We start from the raw sequence: 19,202 nt of genomic DNA on the forward strand, positions 1-19,202 counted from the left end.
AAGCCTGATTAATTCTAGAAAAAAGAACTAAGCTAATTCCCTGGAGCTCTCTCCAGATCTACCTGGGATTTATCCTGCTCCAGTCTTTTCTTCTGTCTGACAATGTCTTCTAGGTGATATACTGATCTGGCTACAACAGGATCAATGTCAAACAAATCATGAGATGTCAATGAAGTTTCCTGGCGTAGCATCCACTTATAAAAGGGCAGGCCAAGTGGAAGATCCACCTGAAAGGGAACATGCAACATACTTTTCACAGCAAGTTTGTAACAGGTACTTTATAAAAGGTCATTTGGAAAGGTAAAATAATCTCCCTCAAGAGAAAAAGTAATTTAGGAACGGTGTCTCTCTTTACATGAAATTGAGAGCCACAAATTGGGACCCAAATTTTAACAAAGATTTTAGAATGCTAAAGAACCTTCTCAAAGCACTAACACACACACACACACACACACACACACACACACACACACACACACACACACACACACAAATAGAACACCAATAATGAATATACAGTATCCATAAAGTATCCATGAGGGCCTCTGAAACACTAAAGTGTTCCTCAGTAGAATTTTACTTTATTTTGAGTCAACTAAACTCAATATAATTCTATTTACATATTTAATATTCTGAAATCAAAGAAAGGAAAATGAAGTACTTACTTATAACAAAAAATTAAAATGAATGAAACTTTTAAACTAACCAATGAACCGTATGTACCTCTTTAAAGAGAATGTATAGTTGTGGGTTTATCAGCTGAAAGCGTCTTACCCATACTGATAAAGTATCTCAGAAAATGTAAGAGGAGGAAATAAAACTCCAGAAGTACTGAAACCTCCATAAACGTTGACTATTTTCACAGAGTATTCTAATAGTTTACTGACATGCTCATGGTTTTTCTATTGAATTAAAAATGTCAAACTGAATAATAGCAAAATTACAATTAATGTCATCCTTATGTTGACTGACTCTGAGCCCTGGCTACTAAGAAATTCCACATGAACTAGAGGACACCTTTACAAGTGTGGTACAGAAGCAGAACTGGCATTTTAAACAAAAATTTCAAGTAGTTCATGCACATATTCAAAACAGAGCAGCAAAAAACTGAGTGCACAGAACTGAAATATTTTCATAGAACATTGTATAATTACAGATAAGCAAACAGTTCTAAACTTACCAATCTGAAATCCATGATAGCCTTAGCCATTAATTTTCCTAAGAAGCGAAATTTCATCTTAACCTTCGCGATGTGAGCTGGCTTAGCTGTCCTACCAAAGGGAAGTGCAAACAGGCCCTGGAGGTTTTGAATATACTTGGTCCCTTCTTGGCTTCCTGTAAAACGAGCAAGTCCCATACTTCAGATGAGATTTTCCAAAACAAAACAAAGTCTGCTAACTAATACAAACACAATTTCACAAATACCCTCTCTGATACTTAATAACAGTAAACAAATGTCTTGCTTCGAAGTAAATTATACTTCTAGTGGAAATAAGACCACTTGTCTTGAATTTTAGATAGGCAATAAGCAGATACCTGGTAACTAAGAAATTTAGTATGCAGAAAACTGAACCAATGGTCTCCAAAGCTAGAAGACCCTCCCATTGGGTAAATGAGAAAATAGGGTGGGAAGAAATAAAAGGCAAAGAACAGGCCTCCACAGAGACAACCTGGTGTTAAGAGCTCCCTTACCTCATAATACAGTAATACAGACTGACTCACAGCGGCACCTTACCTTTTGGATTGCTAAGAGTTACTTCTTCACCTCTCCAGAGACCCAAGTCAGCTCTCTGTAGTTCCTGAGAAACAAGTGCATAAAACTCCAGTGTTGGCCCCAGACCTGTACCAACCTAGGGGGAAAAAAAAAGAATCACTTCAAATTTTAGAAATTCTGGTGCCTTTTTTGCATGGCAACCTCTTGGTGACATGGATTCTAAAACAAGTGCCAGAAAGCTTAAATGGTTTTCCCAAAATGTCCTGAACACTGGGCACTAGAAAACCTTTATCATTCCCTCTGGCCCCTGCTGTGATTACGTATCTTTCCTTTAGAGATAGTACTGTTTGTAGGTGTATCTTTGTTATGGAAATTATCACCCCCAAACCAACTCGGGAGAAGCTCCGCAACCTCCTCCAGTTAGTCTGACTCTTTCCTAGGACATTTTAGGGCTTTAACACTATTCTGTTGCATACTTGTAGGTTTTAGATGTACCGTACTTGTAGGTTTTAGATGTAGAATTATTTGGCTGTCCTAGAGTTAAAATCTAAGTGATAAAATTCAAGATCTGAATTCATTTCAGCAACCAGGGATAAGTCAGAAGCTCCTTAAATCCAAGGGTATACTGGAACCACAAGATATTCACCAGTGTGACACACACACAGTCCTCCATCTGATTTCTTAGTCTAGAGACTAGGCTTTGCTACTTAAAAACAAAATAAAACAAAACAAAACAAAACAAAAAATCAAAGGTGGCTGTGTAGCTTATAAAGTTGCTACATAACCAAAACATTATCAGTATGCTTAGAGCACTGTTCACAGACCCAGCATTCAGATTCAGCATTCCTCCATGTTCTAGCAAGATCTTACCACCTTAGTCCATAATAAAGATAATAAGTTCACATCATAGCTCAAGATCATAATCTGATGATTATCTGCTCAAGAGACCACCTGCTTATGAATTATTACTGTGTTTACTTTTTAAATAGCCCATATACTACCAAATAGTCTAGCAAATATTTAGTTCTGACTTTCAAAGCAGTGGCTGTCTGTACCTGGAAAGCCCTTTCTGATTAGCTCCCACCCCTTCCACATAAATCCACATGAGTAAATGGGTATTTACTACTGAATCCAAGTAAGTGCTCTGAACTGAAATCTTACAGTCCACCTTCAGCTCTTCTTACTCCCCATAATCTAACTCTGTCACGAACTCTGAACTCTCCCTAAACTAGTGCTTCTCTACCACCTTCTCCTTTCTCTAGTCTGCTGAAGCCTGCTGAGCATCTACTTAGACTGTTCCTCACATCCTACATAGTAACAGTGACATTTTTCTGAGAAGAAAATTCTTGTTCACTCAAAACACAGCACATACATGTTTTTATCATGGCCTGACATCTTATATGATCCTTATTTCCAGCACCACTGACCATGACTACTACTGCTCTATCCTAACTTACTAGTATCTCTAGCCACCTTGATCCCATAATAGTTGGAAGATGTCTCTGATCTGCTAGAGCCATTCTCCCTATCAGTGACTTGCCTCCAACTCTAATGCCACCTTAGAACCACATTACTACCTTATCCAACATGTTCCATCTTCTTTTAGTTTTTATGACCACACAGTTTAACATGGGTGGTAGTGTGTTGTGTGTGTGTGTGTGTGTTAGCGTATGTGTCAACCTTCTAAAAAATAAAGGAAACCTCCATAATGGTAAGTTAGCTTACTTTCCCTTCACTTCCAGTCACTGGAGTAAAGGGGGAGAAAAAAGATTAGACATGCAGTTACACATGTTGTCCACAAGGTGGTGATCCAGAGCCATTTCTCTTTCACAAAATTATTCCACATTAAGCTCAAATCCTAAGTCTATTACTTTCTCTTAAATTGTTATTTCTAAAAGTAAAGTGGATTTGCTGGGCAGTGGTGGCGCACACCTTTAATCCCAGGACTTGGGAGGCAGAGGCAGGTGGATTTCTGAGTTCAAGGCCAGCCTGGTCTACAGAGTGAGTTCCAGGACAACCAGGACTATACAGAGAAACCCTGTCTCATAAAATGAAAAAAGAGAGGGAAGAAAAAACCAAAAAGAAAAATAATTTTAAAAAGTAAAGTATTTTAACTAAAAGAATTAAATTCCACAGGTATTACTGAAAGCCTGGGCCACAACCACCAAAGCCAGCACAGCTCCCTTTGGGGTGGTCAGGAGTGTCCTAAATATACCTACTAAATGTACAGCTACTTAGATGGTCTGGCTTCATTTCCATTTTTTTAAAGAGAAGAAAATATGATTTGATATATGATATTCTAGAAAAAAATACAGGATAAGAGATTGCCTCAAATAAGCAAATATAACAAAAGACAATAGCAATAACAAAAAATAACAACTTGGTTTAAAATAATCTTTTTATCTATGCTAGGCAATGTTCTAAGTGTTTTACATATTTTAGTTTGCTAGTCATTCTAGCAACATGATGCGGTGGACATATTCTCCCAATGAAGTTGGATCCCAGAACACTTTTCAGAGTTCATAGGGAAGAGCCTACTGAACATGATATAAACTACTGGTTTCTATAGAATTACTGAACAATAGTAGTTCAAACCTTAACCCTAAGCAGAGTCCATGAAAAACTGCTCTGAACTCATAGGTTTCATTTAGTTACAATTGTCTACTAATTAATGCCTATTATGTGTGCATGTGTGAGTTCAGGTTTCAAAGGACAATTTGTGTTAGATATTTCTCTTTTCATCATGTGAGTTCTAGGGATCAAACTCAGGTTATTAGACTTGGTGGCAAGTGCCTTTACCCACTGAGTCATAGTACCAGCCCTGGTTACAGTCTTACAAATTAGAAAGCCGAGTACTGCCAGGTAGTGGTGGCATGCCTTTAATCCCAGCACTTGGGAGGCAGAGGCAGGCAGATTTCTGAGTTTGAGGCCAGCCTGGTCTACAAGAGTGAGTTCCAGGACAGCCAAGCTGTAGAAAAACCCACCCCAACCCCCAAGAAAAGAAGGAAAGGAAAAGGAAAAGAAATAAGAAATCTGAGTACTACATTCTCTAAGGTTCAGGGAAGATTAAAAAAAATTAAATTCAAACCAGTACTAAAGGACTTCTAACCCCAGGTTCCATCTCCCGTTTCCAAAGCTTTCAGAATAGCACTGGCTTTTGTCACTTACCATCAAACCCCAATCCCTTACTTAGTTTAAATCCCAATCTGTTGGACAATTTTCTTTTAAGTGTCCCATTCTCACCCACTAAGATGTCTTGTCTTTCCACAACAGAATTCCCTCTTTGAAGACCTCCTCCCTGTGGCATCTACACAAATTACATGCTGTGCCCTTTTGTGCCTTTGTCTTAGGAATCTCCAACTGACCTGGAAGAATGTGACATTTCTACCATAACCTGATCACTGTCACATTATACACTTCTCAGTACAAAAACATCTCCATTTTTACTCTGGAGACTGAAGGCCCTGAGTGCTTTCTTTTTAAGAAAAGTTTGTTATGTTATTTCCAAAAATGAACGAAAAATCAAAGTAATGGCTACAATTATATTTAAGTATCTACTGGAAATACTATAATACTATAAACAAAATTACTAAATTTATAGTATACGTACAATGTTTTAATTCTTTACACATATAAACTTAGCTAAAATTCTCGAGATTGTACTTCTGTTATCCACATTTTTCACACAAGAAAATAGGAACAAAGCAGTGGAGATTCAGTGAAGTTTGAAAAAAAAAAAAAAAATCACTGAGCTTTGTGTTTACCTAGAAAAGCATTGTTTGAATCTTTTGGCACACTACCCTATTTGCCTGAAGAAAACCATTTCAAAAGAAGCTTAAAAAAGAGGAGACAGGAAAAACTAAAATAAAATTTAAAAAAAAAAAAAAAAAAAAAAGGAAGCCATTCTCAGTTACAGATGACAGGACCATCTCTACCATAGGTCTGTGAGCTACACTGGGCCACACCTCAGCTAGTCCCCTGCCTGCTTTTTTAATGTATGAAAGCTAAGAGTGATTGTTAAATGAGTGGAAAAAATCTTGTGTAGTATTTCAAGATGTACAAAAATGACAGGAACTTCAGATTTTGGTGACCATAAAAAACCATTCTGAATGAGGGTCCAATCTGTAGAGCTCACGATGGCCCTGGCACTTTAAAATAGCATGAGTGTGTGTTCAAATGCGGGTGTCTGCTGTGTAGAGATGCACATGTGGAGGTCAGAGGATTCCTCTCAGGGTGACAGGTTTGCAGAGCAAGTTCTACTTACTTTTTACCTGTAGAGCCTTGCAGTTGTGCCTCTAAAGTCCAACTTATTTTTTTCCCAGTACCATTTCTGAAAAGAGCCCTCATTTTTTTTCCTTACTGTATTATCCTGGTACTATTCAGAATCATACCAACTTCAATGAAGGAAACTTCAATCTCTTTCTAGATACTTGTTTTGTTTTTGTTACCTCAATCCTATACCATCTTGATTTCTGCAGACATTTTGAAAGAGGTGCTGAGAGTCTAATCTTGTTATTCTTCATCACAGTTGTTACAGTTTTCATTTTTAAATTCTGTGTTGCATTATGCTTTTTTTGAGACAATGCCTCATTACATAACATAGGGTGGCACTGAATTTTTGCCAGATTCCAGAAATCTATCACCAAGTTTTTGTTAGCATGCCCACATAAAGTTTAGGGTCATGACTACACAAAGTCTGAGAAACACTGATTTGGCTCAGTATGGAGTAAGTGGGAATATGTACAGCATTGTGCCATTAGTATGGTAGGGTTCTCCTTTAATGCTATAATCTACTTTAATTCCCATTAATTCACATGGACTAAAACTCATAATTTGTATATTTTCCTAAAACTCCTCTTCAATAATTTAACTTTTGTTATCATGGCTTTGAAAATACTCTTCATTTTATTTCAATTTGTTGCTGGAAATTATGAAAACACAATAAAGATGATCTTGTTTTCTGTGATGCTCAAAAACTTGATTATTGATCATTTGAGGTTAGTGTGGACTCAAACTTTACAAATATATTTTGAATATATTTTAAACACATATTGAATCTCATGGACTCTACTACTCCATTCTGCCATAGTGACATGCAAGTGGCAAGTAGCATAGCACTGTTCAAATACAATTTCATTTGTGAGCCAGTGAGATGGCTCACATGTAAAGGGAATCTGTTGCTGCTGTGCCTGATTCCCTAAACTAAATCTCCAGACTCTAAATGACAGAAGAAGAGGACTGACTCCACAAGGATGCCCTCTGATCCTCAAATATGCACCACGGCACATGGTGCCTATACACATGACCATATACTCACACACGCCCACATGCATGCCCACACATACATATATATAACAGTAATAAAATTAAGCAGAGTAAGTAAGATGTGAGTGGCAGCAACCTTTAATACCAGAATTTAGGAGGCTGAGGCAGGAAAATACTAAGTTCAAGGCTGCTCTGTATTCCATGGTAATCCCTAATCTCAAAAACAAAAAGAGAAAATGGGAAGAACTTTCGTGAATCTTATATGTAAAAATTGATGTGAAATGATCGATAAATATGAGCTAAAATATACATTTAAATCTGAGATATCATTCATGGAAAAAATCTTACAATATAAAAACACATAAAAATTAGAGTAGATAAATGATCAACTGGAAGGAAATAGCAGAATTCCTAATGCAGTGCCAAAACAAAACCAAACTGAAAAGTGGGAGACAGCATCAGCATCTTCTCTAAGTGAGCAACACACAATCCAATCCAAAAACCGTCCTTTCTCAATGCAAGGAAAATGCTAATTTATTAAATCATACTAAGATTATTACAAACATATTACAACAATTTAACTGAAAAACCAATAACACCAAGGACAAAGTAAGAGCATAAAACACTAGACCCTGACATAAATACTGGGAAAATGAAAAACTTGAAGCTACCACTACTATAATGCAAGTATTAATAAAATTAAAACATCTTACCAAATGACTTAAAATTGAGATTGAGATATTTATTCAAGAGGACCACAAATATATTACAGAAAGACTTGGACATAAATGTTATAACAATGTCACTATGCCAAAAACACAGAAAAAGAATGCAAATGTCCCCCAAACTGGTAATTGACACATAGTAAGCCATCTATGAGATAAAAAAATTTTTTTGGAAATTTTTAAAAAAGCAATTTGGTGTGAATTGGTGTGCGCTACACGAATGAGGCTCACATGCATGAAAGTAAATGAAAGAGGGACACACAGTCATATTATCGCATAAATGCATTTATTTATGAGCTTGTAAAAATAGCCTAACAACAAAGGAAGCTAGCTAAACAAGTGGCTATCAGGGCAATCTTGAGAGATGGGGGGGAGGGGGGATCTTCACTTGGCATGCACATATATCAACTATTAGAAAAAGTTTTTATGGTATGCACCATATACTCTATCAATAAACTAGACTCTGAAAAAGCAGTCGAGTGTTTCTGAATTACTGATTCTTAGAATATCCTTTTACTTCATGAACATCATACAAGGATGTGCGTAATTATGCCATGAAAAATCCCACTTATTTTGCATTTAACCCCCTACAAAATGGAGAACTTAAAACATTAAAGAGAAAGTAAATCAATTCTTTTCTAAGCTACATTTCCCATTGCATTTCAGTGTAGTACAACATGCACAAATGACATTTTATCAAAGGCATTTAAGTTAAAACACCAAAAAGGAGTCCAAAACTTACCTCATTTTCATACTGGATTTCTAACATGGCCCGAGAGCTGCCAAGGTCCTGCATCACAGACTCGGCTTGTTTTAGTAGCTCCTCTCTGTTCACAGTACGCTAACAAAGGAAATAGATGTAAACACACAATGCTCCACTGAATCAACAGGTAGTACTTACCAAAGTGCAAAGCAGTCCATAAGCACATCCTTAGAAAGGAAAAAGGAACAAGTCCCTGAAACTGACCAGATTCACCAAGCCCCTCCATGTCAGAGTAAACAATAAAAGCTGAGAATTCCTCTCAGGAGAGAAGTTGCAGAGGACTCCTGAGACCAGAACAGCTGCATGAGAGAAGCAGAAACTAGCTGCACTGCCTGGTGGAAGGTTAGAGCAACTGAAGTGCTGGAATGGACCTCTGAAACCTGGTGAGCTGCTTGCAGGCTGCCTGGTATGCTCCATGCTAAGGTGAATTTTGGTGATACAACTGTCTGCGCCATTTCTGTTCCTGTTAAGTAACCCCAATAAAACTTAGGATGGTATCTGTACTTTTGTTCTGTTGTGGATTCTAACTGGGGTGAGTAGATGTGTGTTGTTTCCCCAGGAAATTTTATCACACAGCGCATATTCTCCATATGTGAGAGAAAGTTACATATATATCCTTAGAACATATACACGTGTTCTAAATAAGTTTAGAAAAATTCAAGTTAAAAAAAGATCTTTGTTACTTTGCCAAACACATGGATCCAACAACATGACATTTTCTTGGGCACATTTATACTTTGACAGAGAAGTAGGCATGAAGATGACAAAGGAGAAAAACCTCTAGACACTGAACTGCAATTGCTACAAAATGCCTGGTGAGATTAAGGATGATAAAGGTCCTGTCATGTCCAATGGAATACTCAAAAGGTAAAAACTTGGAAGAGACCACAGCCAAACAAATACAAACAGTGCAGGTTAGTCAGACAGTCATGTTACACTTTTATCCCAGCAAGTGGAGCTCTGGAGTTCAAGACCATCCTGGTCTACAGAGAGAGTTCTAGGACAGCCAGGGTTACACAAAAGAAACCCTGTCTTGAAAAATTATCAATCCTACCCCTCCACTCACACACAAGAGTGGAGGTCAAAAGGCTAGGATTGGTCTCACATGGAAATGATTCAGGCACAACTGTAGGCCAAGATACAGTCAGCAACACTGGAGCTGCCTGAGACAGACTCAAAATATATTAGCGATTCTGTTTCACACTCTTTCAAATGGGCTGACATGCTAAAGGATTACAATGTACGAAATATGAAGAGCTGGTTTTAAAAGAGAAGAAATTTGTCAAGTTTCAAATATGGAAAGAGAGAAACTAAGGTGTTAATAATCATCATGGTAACTAAAGAAAGACTGTTACTTCAAAAAACAACAACAACAACTCTAGTTTCAATAAGGTAACACTTAACATATGAAGATTTTTAAAGAGAGAGAATGATTGGATCAGCAATTAAGAATTCTTGCTACTTGGTTCCCAGCCCCCACAGCAGGTAGCTCACAACCTCCACCTGAAGGAGATCTAAAACCTTTTTTTCTAGGCACATGCATGAACACACTTAGGCATACAGATATTAGGATCAAGTGAAGGATATGACTCCACCGGCATAACAGTTCCTGCCTTTAATTTATAAAGATCAACATAAATACTCTTGGGAAATACTTACTTTTTTTCTATCCAATCTAGGTGCAACTCTGCTGTCTTGAGAATCAGATTGGTTGATTTCTGGGTTGGTATCAAGTAATCTTTGCATGGCCCGGTCCCGATCAAATGCAGTTACATAAAAAAGCATTTGTCGGGTATCAAAAGGAAAGAAAAAAGGGCTATAAAAGATAAAATACAAATTTACCATCTAGATGAGAATCAGAAGAGATTTTTAAAAAAACATCAAAATCTATACTGGATACAACTTCTAATATAAACTCCTAGGCAAGAATAGCTGTTTTAAAATCTCTCCTGAGGACAGACCCATGAGTTGTGGATACATACATTGCAGTATCACAACTGGTTCTTCCTGAGATCCCACAAACAAAAGTTAACGGCTTTACTATCCTGCAGATAAGACACTCCTACAGTGACATTTAAGGTTTTGATCTGTTTTTTTTCTTTTTGAGAAAAGCTCCTGGAATGTCAACTTGAATCTGTTTGGTAGCATGTCATACCATGTAGATATGGTGGATCCACATAAAAACTCAATTTCTAACTTGATTTTACCATAACTGGTCTATAGTATCTACTTCAAAGAAGGCTAAAAAACAAACTACAACAAAAACAAGCAATCAGACATCTGCAGTACCATTTTTACAAAGGCAAAGGGCTTTACTGCCATCGATCAAATATCCTTCAGTGGGTTCAACAACTATTATAATACTGGTAAAGCACTGAACAAATAGACTACATCTTTCCTATCACAAGTCATGATAAAGACCAGCATCACATTAATATTTATTAAACGTCTGTCTTACCAGGTCTTTCCTAGCTCGGTGAGCCATGTTGGGATGTTTCCTGTCATGATCACTAGAGGATCTTGAAGCTGCCTATTCGCTTTTGCTGTTAATTTACTGTTAATAAATTCACTAGTTGGAATAATCTCCTTGCACATCGCATTCTGTAAAATAAAATAAGTTCAAAATCTCTCCCTATATCCATAAATGGGTGGGTTCATAGCTTTCATTTGTTGGTTTTTTGTTTTTTTAAAAAATTTAATACTCGGTTGCTCAATGGTGTTTCCAACTTCTGAAAATTCCTGCATCCAAACCTCATAAAGCTGTTCCCTTCACTATTCCCATACATTTTATATGAATAAGAAATGGGATAATCAACCGTTTACTCAATATAAATCTTTATATGAAGAAAATGTGTGCTGGCTGGATTTATGTCAACTTGACACAAGATATTTGAGAGAATAGTTTTGGTCATGGCATTTCGTCACAGCAACAGAACGTAAGCACAGAGACTGGTACTGGGATTTTGAGTTATTTCTGTGATAGACCTTGACTGTGTTGTCTTTGGGCTGAAAAGGCCATTGAGCATTAAAACCCTCCATGATCTGTGCTGCAGAAGTACAGAAGAAAAGAATAGAGTAGGCCTAGCTTGTGAAATTCCAGAGGGAATGTGAGAGACACTTACAGTCCATTGCATAATTGAATTAAGAACCTGTGGCTCTTATCAGCTAGGGCTCAAGACTCAGCTGTGAGTAACAAGATGCCAGTACCACAGAAATGAAACCTTTGCTCCTGGGACAAGAGAGGCTACCTAGATGGTGATGGAGAAAACTAACATCACTGAGGTGCAATCTTCTGAGGAAGTGTTTCCTTGAGTAAGCACACAACAGCTGTGTTCCAGGGGTGACCAAGGTTGTACTTTGAGCTGGGAGCTGAACTTGGTAGTGTAAGAGTCACCCAAGTGGTATTGGTTTTGAAAGCAAGACGGGGTGATGAAGAGCAGCTGAGGTTTGGCACTATGTAGCAAGACGCAAGTTGCTGAAGAGAGTCCAAAAAAGGCCATTAGTGAAAGTATATCACAGTTGCAGAAGACCCTAACATTTTGAAGATGCTAATATCATGGGATGACCACTAAGAACAGCAACAGAGTGGAGTGGAGCTTAGAAGACATGCAGTGTTTTCGGCAGCAGAACCCAGAGATATGACTCAAGTCCCTTGAAGGAACTCCAAAGACCTGAATGAATCCCAGATTTTGGAAACTTAGTTTGTTTTTGCTTTGTTCAGACTGTGGCTATGTCCTCTTGAAGAAAGGAAAGTACTGAGAGAGACTTTTAAACTCAAAAGACTGGATTTTTTTTCCTGTCACACATGCGTGTGTGCGTTTTTGTTAGAATAAGTTTCAGTTTCAATTTGATCAAAATTTCGGTAGATCAAAGCAACAATAGCTAAAAGCATACAGATTCAGAGTTTTCTTCACCATGTGAAGCTGCTGTTTGACTTCTTAGTATCTCAATGGTTTTAAACATAGTCATTTGCTCTCTTTTGAGAGCACAGAGAGAGAGAGAGGGAGAGAGAGAAAGAGAGAGGGGGAAAGAAAGAGGAAGGAAGGAAAGAAAGAGGGGGGGTGCGAGCGAGCGAATCCTGGCTGTTCTGGAACTAAGAAACCCACTGTGTCTGACTCTTAAGAGCTAGAATTAAAGGCATGCACGACTGCTACCCAGGCATTTTGAAAAGACTGAACATTTAATGTATTGGAATTTGTAAAGGCTGTGGAACTTTAAAAGTCATTTGTTTTATACTGTGATGTTAATATGTGATCTTTGGGAGGAGTAAGAACCAAAAATGGTGTGTATCACTTTAATAGTGATATGCCTTTGTGTCAAGGTGATATGAGGTACTGGCTAGTTTTATGTCAACTGGACATAAGCTATCCTCATCTGAGAGGAGGAGAGGAGCAAGCTTCAATTAAGAAAATATTTTTGTAAGATTGGGCTGCAGAAGGCAAAGCTTGGTGATACACATCTTTATTCGTACCACTCAGAAGTAGAGATTCAAAGATCTCTAAATTCAAGGCCAGCCTGGTCTATGTAGTGAATTCCAGGATAGTCAGAGAGAAATGAAAGACCCTGTTTCAAAAAAATAAAACAATGAAAAAAATGAAATATGGGCTGGAGAGATAGCTCAGTAGTTAAGAGCACTTGCTGCTCTTATAGAGGTCTTGAGTTCAATTCCTAGCAATCACACAGCGGCTCAAAACTATCTGTAATGGGATTTGATGCGCTCACTGGTACAACAGTGGTCTCACACATAAATAAAAATTAAAAAAAAAAAAAAACTGGGGCTGCAGGCAAAACCTGTAGATCATTTATTAATTAGTGAGTGATATGAGGGTGGGAGGGGTGGCACTTGTCTCAGTCCATTGAGTTTTTGGCATAAATTCTGTTAAGAAAGCAGTTTGATCAGGCCATAGGAAGTGACCGAGTAAGCAGCATTACTCCATGGCCTCTGCATCAGCTTCTGCCTCCTCCAGGTTCCTTCCCTGGTAGGAACTCAAGACTTCATTTTATGATAAAGGGTGATGTAAAAGTGTAAGCCAAATAAATGCTTTTCTCTGCAACTTGCTTTTGGTTATGGTATTGTATTTAATCACTGCAATGGAAACCCTAACTAGAACAAAATATTATGACAAGAAACAAACAAAAACAAAAAACAAAAAAACACGACTTAACCCAAGAATATTAAATTCTGCAGATGAGTTCATTGTAAATATAAATCACTGTATGTATCTATTTCTAGTGTAATAGAAAATTCAGTTACTAAACAGAAAACTGTTAAGAGAGCACAGGATTTCATAAAGAGACACTACTCACATCATATAAGTAATACCAATATCGACTGATGGCATGTAAAACTCTTAATAGTAGTATCACATCTAAGGATGGGTCTTCAAAGGTGATATTTTCAGGTGGCGTGGGAATGAGGTAAACTTCTAAAGGATTTGCTACTGACGGGCACACTCCATCTAGAGGATAAAGAAAGTTTCAGTTTCAATTTGATCAAAATTTCAGTAGATCAAAGAAACAATAGCTAGTAACAATAGCTAGTCTTCTTCACCATGTGAAGCTGCCGTGTTTGACTTCTAAGGATCTCAATGGTTTTAAACATAGTCATTTGCTCCCTTTTGACCTTATGCACATCAACACTTCAGGCATATTAAATGACCATGTTCCCCTGAACACACACAGCTAAACAGGAGAAAAATAACTAAGACCTAAGCATTCCTGCAACCTGTCCTGTGAAGTTGAGGGAAAATTTGTGGGTCAGCAGACACAGCCTCCAGTAGTTTCTTTTTTAGTGAATACATTTAACCCTTCATGAAGCCATGATGTCTTCAAGAAATAGAAATAAGAATTCCCAGGGCTAGAGAGATGGTCCTGAGTTTAATTCCCAGCAACTACACGGTGGCTCACAAACATCTATAATGGGATCCAAAGCCCTCTCCTGCTGTGTTTGAAGACAGTGACAGTGTATTTACATGTATAAAATAAATAAATCTTAAAAGAAAAATGAAAGAAGAAAAAGAAAAGACTTGCCTAGCTTAATTTTCCATTTTAAATTTATAGATACGTAATTCCTATTTTCTAGACATTAAAATCAAACATTTAACTAAAAGTAATCATTTTACAGTGACTTATTTCTTAATTATATCCAAAATTTTTGGAGCTCTAAATTAGTTCAGGGGCAAGAGCAGAGAGCGCAGTGCCTGATGACCGCTTCCCTCATCCCACCTTACCATGCCATAACTCATCGTGCTTCTTTGCATTTCTGGGGGAAGTTTTTGTTGGAGCTGTTTGGGCTCTCCCCCTTTTGCCACCAACACAATCTTTAGTACTTTCTTCGTCCTCCCTCACAGGTTTGTACCTAAGGGGATAAGATAGTATGAAAATTGAATGCAGACTTTAAATATGCAAATTATTTAACAAAGCTTTTCTGAAGTACAGCCTTTTTCTTCCTATTACCAAGAGTTTATCTTCCTAAAGGAAGACAGTGTAAGTAAGCAAGGAAGTCTTCTCAGGAAGACTATTCTTTGGGAAATGGTTCTTTCTTAGTGTCAGACACTAAGGCAGCCTAGAAGGCTGCATCCGAATGTCACGGGACTCAGAGCTACCAATCCTATATAATCTAATCAGATTCCACTTGGCTCCTTCAAAAGACCAGAAATCAATCAAAAAAGCTATACTACTGCGTATAAACATGCTTTCTAGTAGACCAAATGAGGAAGCAATTTTCATATACACATCGTAGAATCATAAATTATTTGGAAGACTTTCATAGTTCAAATGTGGGATTTGGGCTCTTGCTCTCCTCATAGAATTGGGCCATGAATTTAATGTAAAACAAAGAAACCCAGTCCAGACTTGCCATATTGTATGAGTCTTTGTCCAAATTCCAGCTCTTCCCAGAGGATTGCTCTCATCATCAGTAGATTCTCTTTCATCTTCAGCCTGTACACTGAACTGGCGGACTGCCTGATACACGGTCATGTTATATGGTAGTAAATGTTCTCCAATATAAAACTGTAGCCTGTGCCTTACATTTCCCGAATTTAAGAATTGAGCAGCCTGAATAAAGCAAAGAACAGTAGCTGTAACCCCAGGTGCTGACATTTGTACAATATCTGCTAGGGCAACAAGCCAAGATCAGTGGTGGATGTTTCAAACTACATATAACTTTTGAACTCTATATATTCTGAGCAGTACTTATCTGAAATGCTTCAAGACAAAGTGTTCATAGATTTAAGCTTCTCTGTGTGATGTATAGAGATACTAGCATGTATATGAAGATAGACTATTCATGTTTTACACAAAAGCTTTGGAGATAACTGAATATTGGTATGGCTAGTTTAACTTCGACACAGACAAATGTGAATTTTCTATCAGTAGTTTCCTGTAGGAGATTTCATATTTTGTATATTTACTTTAGGGATACTCAGCCTACACTAGTCTATTTTTTTCCTTTACATACAGTTGTGAAAATCTTCAATTTATACTTAGATGCAATTAGAAATAATTAATGAAATTTTAGAACCATACTAAATTAAGTGATTATTAAAATGTATTAGTTATTCATTTCTGTGATTTTTTCAATAATGTTGATAAGGGGCGGAATTCTAGAAAGCTAAATCACAGATACTGCATGATAAGTGTACAACATGTGTGAAAAGGACCTTACCAGAGACTCATCTATTTCTTCATCTGACCCATCATCATCACTGTCTTCATCATCTTCTCTTACTCTTCCATATCCTGAAAAACAAAAAAGATTGCTATCTTGGAATTTTAGGTGTCAGATGAAAAATTAAACTGTATTTTCTTTAAAAAGTAGTTATTGTTACATTCTGATCTATTAAAAAAAAGGACAGAAACATCATTCTGATACATAAAAACATTCTGCCATTGAACATAAAGCAAGTTCAACATATACCTATTTCTGATAGGACCAGCCTACAACCTAAGATTTATGAAGAACAGTAATAAACAGAGAAATAACCCTTAAGGATATTTTCATAAACATAGAAGTAAAGTACACATACGGAAAATACCTCTAACCACAAGGTATCTCTCAATAGCTTGCACCAGAGCCAGGGGATCAATCTTGACAGGCCCGCCTTTCCACTGCTTCACATTTGCACAGTCTGGGTGTCTTTGTAATTGACATTTTAACTGATGTGTGTTGAAAAATTTTAAAGCTTGTGATCCTCTGTTAAGAGAAAAGCTCAAGATAATTTACGAAAAAAGGTTATTCTATTATTTTCACAGCCAACTTATATTATTTAACTAAGATTTTTAAAATGGCATTTTCTTACAGTACAAAGCACTTAAAGATTCAACAATAAATCAAATTACTCAATACAAGTTATTACAAGTAACTAAATGAGTGGGTTTTTGTGCATATGAAAAGCATGAAATGAATATGATCTCTAGCCACTGTGAATTCATGTTATTAAGGGTTTCATAAAAACTGACCTCGATGAAATGCTATACCTACTGGATTATTCCTCTGGAAATAAGAACTCTTTATCTAGCTGAACACAATTCACCTCTGCAGTATTTTATCTTTCCCTACTAAATTCTATTAAAAGAACAATGGAGGGAAGAAGCTTCTATTTCTTGGCTTATAAAAATAAAAACATAAATTAATAATATGAAGATACAAATCATTCAAATTTACTTTGCTATATACTTTTGAAAAAATGTCATGTTAAATATTTCTTCCTGTTAAAAGGTTCTAACAAGTCAGATATTGTCAAACTTAAAATGTAGTCATTTATACAACTCCATGAAAAATGCAAATATTAAGCAAGCATAATTCATATAAACTTAGACAAAGTGAAAAGCTTCACTTTTGTTTATGTTTTTGAGTCTAAAATAGCCCAGGCTAGCTCTGAATTCCAAGATCCTATTTGCCTTTTCCTTATAGCTATTCATTTAAAAGAATGTAGCAAAGTTACCTGAAGGTGAGTTTTTATTTTGTATTATGTTGTTTTCATTTGTAAATAAAATCTAAAGTGAAAGAAAAAAGCAGCATTCCCCCCTTGGATTTCTCTTTGGATTGCAGGTATACCATCATCATATTTTGTGGTATCCCTTTGTTTCATAAAACTATTCCAAGATAGTATACTATATTATATTATGTGTAATATTTCTAAGTAGAAAACAACGTCAGCCACACTGTGATGGATAGCTTTGCCTACATGTTCCCTAACACATTAATTTTACCTGTCTCTAGTACGAGTCCTTAAAAACCAATAAGAACAACAAAGTTTTATTGGAAGTCAATCTTGAAAATGGATACTTACATACTATAGCCCATCAAAATAGTACTGATCAAAAAAGTCAGAATGTTTTACTGCCAATATACCAAAATAAAATTAGAGAACCATTACATATTAAAACATCAACTTAGAAAAAACTAAAAATGTATTTTAAATGTTTGTCTTCCCAGTCACTGATTTACCTATTTTAAAAATAATAGGTCTTACCCAGGCAATGTTGGCGCACATTTTTAATCCCAGAACTTGGGAGGCAGAGGCAGGCGGACCTCTGTGCGTTTGAGGCCAGCCTGAGCTACAGAGAAAGCTCTAGAACAGCCAAGGACACACAGAGAAACCCTGACTAGAAAAACAGTTGTTAAAAAACATGGTATGGGCTGAGCATGATGTCACACACCTTTAATCCTAGCACTTGGGAGGCAGAGGCAGGCAGATCTGAGTTCCAGGACAGCCAAAGCTACACAAAGAAACCTTGTCACAAAAAACAAACAAACAAACAAAACAAAAACAAAAATTATTTATACTACATGGCATGATCTTAAATAAAAAACACATTTAATTCATTGACACAAATTGCTTCAGTCATTACAGAACAATGTTCCTAAAGAAGACCAAGACCTCTCACCACATTTTCCTTCACAATTCTGGTGACAAGTGGACATACCTAGGCAATGGTCCTTACCTGCCTCCAGCTCCATTTCCACTAGGGAAATCATGCACTTTGACTGGAAACTGCTCCATTTGGCTAAGACAGTTGTTCATCTTGTGGACCAATGCTAACAAAGGGGCATGGCCCACTGGTTCTACTCTTCCAACAGGCTCTTCTCCAGGAAGCTATAGTTATATATTTAGCAAAACAAAACAAAAACCATTAAACACGGTCTTTTGAAGTCAACACTCCACAACAAACACTTTTATAAGCAGTTTCACAAGTGGAAGGTTATCTATTAATTCTCTTATCTTTTATGACAGACTTCATTAGAATAGTGATTCCAAGTCACCTGTTCCTTTTCTTCTTCTATTTTATTTATGTGCACTGACTGTTGTTTCATCTGCATGTTTGTCTGTGTGAGGGTGCTGGATCCCCTAGAACTGGAGCTATAACTACCATGTGGGTACTAAGAAATGGTCCTGCGTCCTCTGAAAAAGGAGCTAATTCCTACCCCTCAAGTAACTTATTTCAAGAAAAATATTTTTGTACATCCCACAATTCATACTCAAAATTCATGAAACCAAATGACTGAGAGGAACAGTAGTTACAAGTGGGTGAAATCCAATCCGTACACGTATGAGACTATTTAAGTTCTTCCCCCTCTTCTTTTACTAACAATATTCATGTTTTATTGCAAAAGTAAATTCTTTGTGTATGACAGAGAGTACTGGATTGCCGCCTGATGATATATAAATATATATGTGTGTGTGTGTGTGTGTGTGTGTGTGTGTGTGTGTGTGTGTGTGTGTGTGTG

At 36.9% G+C, this 19,202-nt stretch overlaps 1 protein-coding gene across 24 annotated transcripts in view; it reads right to left on the reverse strand.

Annotated features, from left to right (window-relative positions):
• Positions 1–19,202, reverse strand: part of Trip12 (thyroid hormone receptor interactor 12) — a 130,682-nt gene that overhangs the window by 8,159 nt on the left and 103,321 nt on the right. For 19 of the 24 annotated variants that reach the window (XM_031368223.1, XM_031368220.1, XM_031368218.1 and 16 more), the window contains 12 exons: positions 18,419–18,570; positions 16,507–16,679; positions 16,137–16,210; positions 15,327–15,526; positions 14,698–14,825; positions 13,775–13,926; positions 10,926–11,068; positions 10,127–10,283; positions 8,447–8,545; positions 1,736–1,850; positions 1,181–1,335; positions 63–227 (listed from right to left, as the gene is read on the reverse strand). In XM_031368223.1, the coding sequence (XP_031224083.1) occupies positions 63–227; positions 1,181–1,335; positions 1,736–1,850; positions 8,447–8,545; positions 10,127–10,283; positions 10,926–11,068; positions 13,775–13,926; positions 14,698–14,825; positions 15,327–15,526; positions 16,137–16,210; positions 16,507–16,679; positions 18,419–18,570 (1,713 nt within the window). The remainder of the gene's footprint in view (positions 1–62; positions 228–1,180; positions 1,336–1,735; positions 1,851–8,446; positions 8,546–10,126; positions 10,284–10,925; positions 11,069–13,774; positions 13,927–14,697; positions 14,826–15,326; positions 15,527–16,136; positions 16,211–16,506; positions 16,680–18,418; positions 18,571–19,202) is intronic. The other 5 variants (XM_031368226.1, XM_031368225.1, XM_031368214.1 and 2 more) reach the window with 1 other exon arrangement.

Source organism: Mastomys coucha, unplaced genomic scaffold (genome assembly GCF_008632895.1).
Source record: "Mastomys coucha isolate ucsf_1 unplaced genomic scaffold, UCSF_Mcou_1 pScaffold14, whole genome shotgun sequence".
Taxonomy (NCBI): Eukaryota; Metazoa; Chordata; class Mammalia; order Rodentia; family Muridae; genus Mastomys; species Mastomys coucha.